At 43.5% G+C, this 8,125-nt stretch overlaps 1 protein-coding gene across 1 annotated transcript in view; it reads left to right on the forward strand.

The window, feature by feature from the left end:
* cacna1fa (calcium channel, voltage-dependent, L type, alpha 1F subunit a) overlaps positions 1–6,982 on the forward strand; it is a 37,754-nt gene extending 30,772 nt beyond the window's left edge. Inside the window, exons 41-47 of the mRNA XM_042097872.1 lie at positions 838–1,064; positions 1,300–1,402; positions 1,448–1,608; positions 3,105–3,376; positions 3,873–3,976; positions 4,682–5,014; positions 5,899–6,982. Coding sequence (XP_041953806.1) covers positions 838–1,064; positions 1,300–1,402; positions 1,448–1,608; positions 3,105–3,376; positions 3,873–3,976; positions 4,682–5,014; positions 5,899–6,105 — 1,407 coding nt within the window. The 3' untranslated portion in view covers positions 6,106–6,982. The remainder of the gene's footprint in view (positions 1–837; positions 1,065–1,299; positions 1,403–1,447; positions 1,609–3,104; positions 3,377–3,872; positions 3,977–4,681; positions 5,015–5,898) is intronic.
* Positions 6,983–8,125: the final 1,143 nt, after the last annotated feature.

An 8,125-nucleotide genomic window follows, 5' to 3' on the forward strand; every position in this document is an offset into this window, starting at 1 on the left:
ACTCAGCAGCCATATTGCAAAACTTTTTGGGCACTTATCGTGCATCTATTTCGGCAGAAATGCGTGTGCGTAAGGCGTCACGACACCAATCTTGCTCCAGCAGCGAGATCACAACAGATGATTGGCACGATGTCTTCACAGCACACCACATGATTGGCTCAATGTATTTTACAACACACCACATGATTGGCTCAATGTATTCGCATGTCAACGTTTTGCTGCGGAAGGGTTGTGATGTTTTGTATACAACTGACTAACCCCATGCATTGCCCCTCTTGAATTTCCCCTGGGGATCAATAAAGTATCTATCTATCTATCTATCTATCTATCTATCTATCTATCTATGGAGGATTTTTTGAGTGCTGTATCTCCTCATTAGAAAGTCTCTGGTAAAACTGGTTGTTCTGGTACCCCCCCCAAAAAAAAGTAACTAAGTAACTTTTACTTAAAGTACATTTTAAATGAACTACTTTTTACTTTTACTTAAGTACATTTTCAGATCGGTATTTTCACTTGTACTTGAGTAATATTTCATCAAGGTATTGGTACTTTTACTTGAGTACAATATTTTCGTACTTTTTCCACCTCTGATAGTGCATAAAGAGCTGTGCAGTGTACTCTCAGTACTATCTGATGCCATTAAACTCCAGTGTGTTTCAGCCTCTGTGCTAGTATGCACACCTCCCACACCCGATGCCAAAGCATTTTATGTACTGCATACCACGTGTTACGAATGGACATCTAACATAAAATGATGGGAGAACATGAAAATTTAATTCAATAAAATGCTCAATGTCTTGTATACCAATAGTGTTATATTTACTGAATCTTCTACAGAGTGACAGTGTGTTCAGTGACGCTCCCATGACCCCGACCCCAGCAAGTACTCCCCTGCCTGGCATGTTTGATGAGACGGCCGTCAGCATTGAGCCCATGCCCAAGATGCCCAGTGGTGGGTCCATGCTGATAGAGGAGGCCTACGGAGGGGAGTCCAGGCCCACCTCGGCACTCTCGACCAATGAGGTGGTGGTTGAGCAGCCGCAAAGATCCATACCGTTGATCAGGTGTGGTCAGAAGACTTTCTCACACACACATACATACAGTACACACACACACACACACACACACACACACATAGAGCACACACACACACACACACACACACACACACACACACACACACACACACACCGGTTGCTATGCTGTGCCATAACTAGTATGGCGATGATTTTTGACACAGTATTGTGATTAGTGAGGTATACTATGTCTCTCTTGATGTATTTGTTGTTGTTTTCACAGGATGGAGGCAGTGACCGAATACCCGGCTCCATCGCCAGAGCCTTACTCCATCCCTCCCTCTCCCATCCCTGCCTCTCCCATCCCTCCCTCTCCCATCCCTGCCTCTCCCATCCCTCCCTCTCCCATCCCTGCCTCTCCCATCCCTCCCTCTCCCATCCCTCCCTCTCCCATGCCTGAAGCTGCTCCTCCACCACCGGTAGTGAGCGCTCCACTTACTCCTCAGCCCCTGGCACCAGGAGGGGGGGTGGCTTACCCACAGCCACAACCGTACATCCAGGAGGATGTGCAGAGCACAGTGTCAATGGAGAGGTAAAGAGAGAGGGGCGGGGGGGGGAGAGGGGGGGGGGGGGGAGGGGGGGGGGAGTGGGGATGTGAGAGTTTGTGTGTTTTTGTTCTGATAAACAAAACGAGAAAGACTGACACAGAGAGAGAGAGAGAGAGAGAGAGAGAGGAAAGAGGGGGAGTGGGGTTTTGAGAGTGTGTCTCTGTTCTGAGAAAGTGAATGAGAGAGACTGACACAGAGAGAGAGAGAGACCGAAACAGTGAAAGTAGAATCAATACATTTTGAATGCAGTGTTCAGTGATGCTGTCAGTAACAGGGTGTAACAGGGAGGCTACACTGGCTGCGTAACTGAAGCGCTCCATTCGCGACGCGCAAAAATAAGACTTGTCTATTTTTTTTCCGAACGTACACGCCGCTATCACATCTGGTGTAGCCAGTTCCATTGATTATAGTGGAAGCTCATTGTTGCAGCAGATGCTGCGTGAACGGAACACTTCAGTTATGCGCCTGGTGTAACCTCTCTTGGAAGTGTAGTTAAGCATTGATACGCGGGGTCAGTAGTTACAGTACAACTGAGCAGTGAGTGGTCCGCACTCAGTCCGAACACAGTTACAGGATGAGGCACAAGATTGAAGGAGAGATTGCTGAGCTGTCGAAGGCACCTTTCAACCGTCATTGTCCAGTTTGTATTGTGTACAGAACCAGGAAGGAACAGAGGAAAAAACATTTTAACCAACAGAGGAAATAGAACTCTTTAAATAAACACAAAAAATGTGCAGCTTTCTCTGTAAAGTTTTTGTTTATTGAGATACGTATGTGGGAACTGTATATACATGTTAGGCATTGGTGACACTTCCTTGAATAGAATACTTTCTTACACAAAATCTCTTTTTCCAGGTCCATTCATGTCAGCCCATTTTGGGTGACACATTCAGTCATGATGAACTAAACTAGTCCGGACTACTTTTTCAGGCAGTCTTAACAGGCTGAAAATACATTGATATTATCGGACATGTGGATACATTATTGGACAATATCACTTATGCCGACATTTGGAAAATGGCCTAACCTGACCCTGTGACATGCAGTAGAAACAGAGGCCTATGTGCCCTGTCATGTCATGACATGCTTTATTCAGTACAGGAAATTAGTGTCTTTATAAAAAAGGAAGTACAAAAAACATCTCCATATAACAGAAGTAGAACTAAAAATAGTTTTGTTGACATTTTTGTCTTGATAAGTTGCTTGCTTAGGTAAAACAATTCCTCAATGGTAAATGCTAAATCGTTTGCAAAGATACAGAAATATTTTGTCACTCTAAAGAGTGATCCTTTGTTGCATGGTCGGACCAGGCAAAAAACAAGCCTGTGGATTTTAAAAACAGTATCTGGAATTTGTTTTCTGTTTAAATATAATCTCTTTGTCTGTGTCTGTGTGTCTGTGTCTGTGTGTGTGTGTGTGTGTGTGTGTGTGTGTGTGTGTGTGTGTGTGTGTGTGGGTCTATGCGTGTGTGTGTCATTAGACCATGGACCCCAGCCCAGCCTGAGACTCCTCAACCTCCACCCCCCACCACCACCAATGGGAGCGTAGGAGCTACCTACCCACCTACCCCCCATCCCATGGCTGGAAACGGCTACAATGGCAATGGCTACGCTGGCAGCGATTACACTGGGAACGGCTACAATGGCAACGGTTACTATAGCAATGGCTCCAGCAGTGGCAATGGCTACAATGGGAACGGCTACAACGGCAATGGTTACGCGGCTAGGCGACGCCTTCCTCCCACCCCTGCAGGTGAGTCAGCTGAAGTGACGTCACTTCCTGTATGGCCTCTGTTTCCTCTCCTCTCACGTCCCACTTGTGTGTCCACCACACCATCTGTGTCACCACATTCCCCCAACCTTGTCCTCTGCATTACTATATCTATCTCACTACGTTTTCTCGTTTCCTCTTTTTACCTTTGGTTCTCCGTCTAATTGTTTCTCTCTGTCTCTATTCTTGTCCTGTCATCCTTCCCACATTCTCTGAATTTGCCTGTCTTTTTTTATTCCTTCTTTTATTTCATTCTTTCATCAGTTCTTTTATTCTTTAATTCTTTCTCTCTCATTAGACACTATCATACCTCTTCCTAGGCCACCCTTTTATAAATGATACATATTTGAGAATAAGTAAATATGACTTTGTTATTAGCTCTGGTAAAATAAACAGTAAAGTACATAATTATATGAAAATAATTCTTCACTACTCTCTCTCTCTCTCTCTCTCTCTATCCTCCACTCTCTCTCTGAAGGCCTCAAGCCCTCGTTTAATATCCAGTGTCTGAGGAGTCGGACAATCGATGACGATCTCCCCATCCCCGGCACCTACCAGCAGAGCTCACGTCTCCGCCCACAGGTGGGCTAACACACACAGTAATACAAACTGCCTTCTGGGGTCTCCTGGCAGTCTTAAAGGAGAATTCTGGCAATTTTCACATCTCTGTTTCTCAAGGTCACAGTACTTTCAGTACGAAAAACCCCCCGAAAACAATGGGTTCTACCTACCTCAAGTTGCTGCAGCCAACAGCTAGAGCAAGGCAGCTACAGTGCTACACTCTGGGGGCATGTTCATGAGCCCCCGTGTTCATGCCCCCAGAGTGTAGCAATGTAGCTCGGTGTGAAACATTGCCAGAATTCTCCTTTAAGTCAGGAGGACCTTGAATATTAGGAAACAAACATCCAAGATGTCTGTCTATGGTTAGATTTAGAATTGCTTTAACATTAGATATTGAATTTGTTTGTAAAAGTTTAATTATTGCCTCAGAAATCCCCCTGAGGATAGGGTTAGGGTAACAAACCTGTTTTAATGTATTAGTACTTACCTGGAAGGTATAACAATGCCTCACCACCTATGTTATATGAGGGAGTTATACAGTATAAACTTTTAAGCATAATAAGAGTTTAAGTTTAAGCATAATAAGAAGGGATGATATCAGATAGCTCGCTTTATTGATCCTGAGGTAAATGTAGATGTCCTGAGGGTAAAAGGGACACGTTGTTGGTTCTGTGGTGTTTACCTCACCCCAGAGTGTAACAATTCCTCTGCTCATCACCCTCTCAGCCTCCTAACAGCGTATACGACGCGCGTCCCGAGAGTGCGTCGTCTGGTGCCTCCTCGGCCTCTTGGGCCAACAACAACAACGCCCGGCCCGGCCGCCTGCTTTACGCGCCCCTCATCTTGGTGGACGAGGCCCGTGGCAGCCAGCCAGTGTGGAATGCCGACGGCAGCGTCAGCGCCAGCCTGCCTGCCTCTGCCCGTGCTGGCTGGCAGACAGCCGGCACGCCAGGACTGATGCCCCCAGGCCCGAGTCGAGCCTACAGCACCATGAGGGCGTCCACTCAGCTCAGCTCTGGCTACGTGGAGAAGGGCAGTGCCGACAGCCTGGTGGAATCGGTAAATACAAGTGACATTTTTATTTCAATAAAAGTGATAAGGAGTAAATGAAATGTACCCTTTTATCTAAATAAAAATATATTTTGTGTAAATAAAAAAATAAGAAATAACATCTTGAATTAGTACATTATTTGTCCTATCCAGATGCTCTTATCCAGAGCGCCTTACAGTGAACTAATTACTGGGACAGTCCCCCAGGAGCAACTCAGGGTTAAGTACTTTGCTCAAGGGCACAAAGGTGGCAGGCCTTGGATCAAGCTCATAGCCTTCTGGTGTTCCATTTGGAAGACTTGATCCCTAACCACTTGGAACACCAAAAAATGTACTGATGCAATAAGGCTCTAACAACAACATGGTCATGAGAACAACTTTCAGAACTAAAAAACAAAAAAGGTTGCACTCCAAAAATGTTTGTTTACTTTTTAATATTTATTTAGAAGCAACAGGGGTAAGAAACAAATGTTTTGGCCTTTAGGCCTTCATCAATGTCTGACTACCCTAATCACTTCCTTGTTTTAAAGCCGAATCCCTGAACTAACAATTTCCAGAATAAAATAATAACTTATGTGTAAGTTGATCTGCAGTGGATAACTAATATTGGGCGGTGGTAATGTAGTGGTTAAGGAGCTGGGCTAGCATGCAGTAGCCTGAAAATTGTTGGTTCAATTTCCGGCTTCCACCCTTGTGCCCTTGAGCAAGGCACTTAACCCCCAGTTGCTCCAGGAACAATGTAATTGTAATATAGGTATGTCATATGTAAGTCACTTTGGACAAAAGTGTCTGCTAAATGTAATGTAATGTAAGCTAAATAAATGTTAATAAGTGAGTATAATTTAGCATTAATAAGACCCACTCCTTTCTCTCTCTCTCTTTCCGCTCTTTAGATCCTTTTGAACGAGGGGCTCGGGCTGTACGCCAAAGATCCCAAGTTTGTGAACTTCGCCAAGCGTGAGATAGCAGAAGCGTGTCACATGACCATCGACGAGATGGAGAACGCAGCAACGGACCTGCTGACACGAGGGCGGCCCGGGCAGCCACTGCGCTTCGAGGACGAGTTGGCCGACGAGATGAACTGCGTCATCTCCTACTGAGGGGGGTCACAATGAGCACGAGAGCGAGTGCGTCTCTGAACTCTGTCCACTCAGGCTCTGCGAAGGAGAAAGACTTTGGAGTGCTTGTGATCAACAACAGGACATCATGCTTCTCCTCCACATGTAGTGAACACTCCAGTGGAAGCAGTGTGTGTCTACCAACACTGACTACCAAGACTAGTTTCTCGTCCGTTTAAAGCAGAGACATTACAGGACAATAGCACTAACACTGGCTTTGGGATATTGTGGGGCAATGGTATCATGTGTGTGACAAATAGGGTTATTTATGGAGTTAATCATGGAGAAAGGGGAGAGAGCTTTGATTTGAAAGATAAAGATAAAACAATACACATTTGTATCACATTCAGATAACTATGTCTTTCATATGATGCTGATTCAGTACTGTATGTCTGAAATTGAAACAAACAAAGAAAATATTGTGTTGTATACCATTCAGGCAATGTCTTTTTAGGTGAAGTCAGTTTGATCTATTTGACCAAAGCGCCATATTCTACTCTGTTTACTGATACTGATTTTTATGGTGTTGTATTGCTATGTCATATTTACCTTTTTTGTACAGCACCTATAAAGCTGACCCAGTCTCAGTTTCATTCCAACCCTTTTATATTTACCGGTCCAGTGGTCGACCTTGTGCTTTAAGTTTACCCAGTATTGAACTTCACCTGTAGCCATATAGACCACAAAAATAAATCATGTTTAAACTTTCAGGTGAAGATGATCAATATTAACATGTAACAGTAAAAGGTATGTTGTATGAATATGATTAAAACAATAGAGCAGATTAGCCCTAGTTTTAAGGATGAATACGTTCCATGCAACTGATATGTCTGTCTGAAGTGAGATTTGTTGTGTTGGTGAGGGCAAAAGTAAGACCTACTGTTAGATTTGTTTTATTATTGTGGTTGTATTATGTACAGTATATGCAATAAATTATTCTTTTTCTCATGTTATTTATTTTATTCTTCAAACATGGAATTACTGCGATTAATATCAGTTTCTTTAAATCCAGTCATTATGCTGATAGAATTTATTTTGTCATTCTTCTTCTCTGATCTCAGTAGGGCTTATCAAAGGTGAAAAGGAAAGGACTGTACACCAGAGGCACTTCTGAAAGAAAATGAACAAATGGACGTTTTGCTGTTTCTCTGAACTAGATCAATCCTGTACTTTTGCTTAATCTTTCATTACTGTTCCTGTCCATTCATCCTTCCCAGCTAGTCCCCCACAACAAATCTGAATGCAAAACACTGTGTGAAGACACCAGATTAAGGGTCCAAAAATCAATTCCTTCCTACAGGGAATAATATATTTAGCTAAAACACACTTATTTTAAATGTTTCTGAAAAATGATCATGTTTAAGGTTGATTTGAGGAATAAAAAATGTAAAATTGTTTATGACATATTTCAACACATTTTAGAAACACACAACCTCACACTCCCACACACGACCCGTAGAGATGGATGGCGATATCTCAGAAGGTGGTGGAGGAGAGTACTGGTGAGAATCATCTTTAATTAGCACTTAGTTGTCACTGAGGACCCCCTGTAGACACATTTACCATGGCAACACGACAGGTTGGCTAAGGCAGAGGCTCTTGTGTTTCTCGTGAGTGCTTCATGCTGAAGTTAACAGCAGGTTAAATGATCTAACACCACGGACATGATGAACAATAGTAATCACTACTCAAAGGGGCTTAAACAAGGTCAGATCCAGAGCTATGCATGGACAGCAATGCCACCACTCTGAGCACTTGTAACTGTGTGAGATTAAGTATGTAAACTCGATAAATTCTACAACAAAAGGATACAGTGAGATTCTCCGCAGCCCAATTTCTGTAACCTGCACAAAAAAAACCCCACCAACAATCAAAGTGGTGCATTAGATCCAGCCAATCAGGACCTTAATCTAGAGCCAGTTACACAGTCAAACTCTGGAGAACACATGGGGGCCTAATTTGTTTGGTGGGCAAAGTGCAAAGTCTGTGAACAAGCAAAGTC

The sequence above is a fragment of the Alosa sapidissima genome, chromosome 7, assembly GCF_018492685.1.
Source record: "Alosa sapidissima isolate fAloSap1 chromosome 7, fAloSap1.pri, whole genome shotgun sequence".
In the NCBI taxonomy this organism is placed as follows: Eukaryota; Metazoa; Chordata; class Actinopteri; order Clupeiformes; family Clupeidae; genus Alosa; species Alosa sapidissima.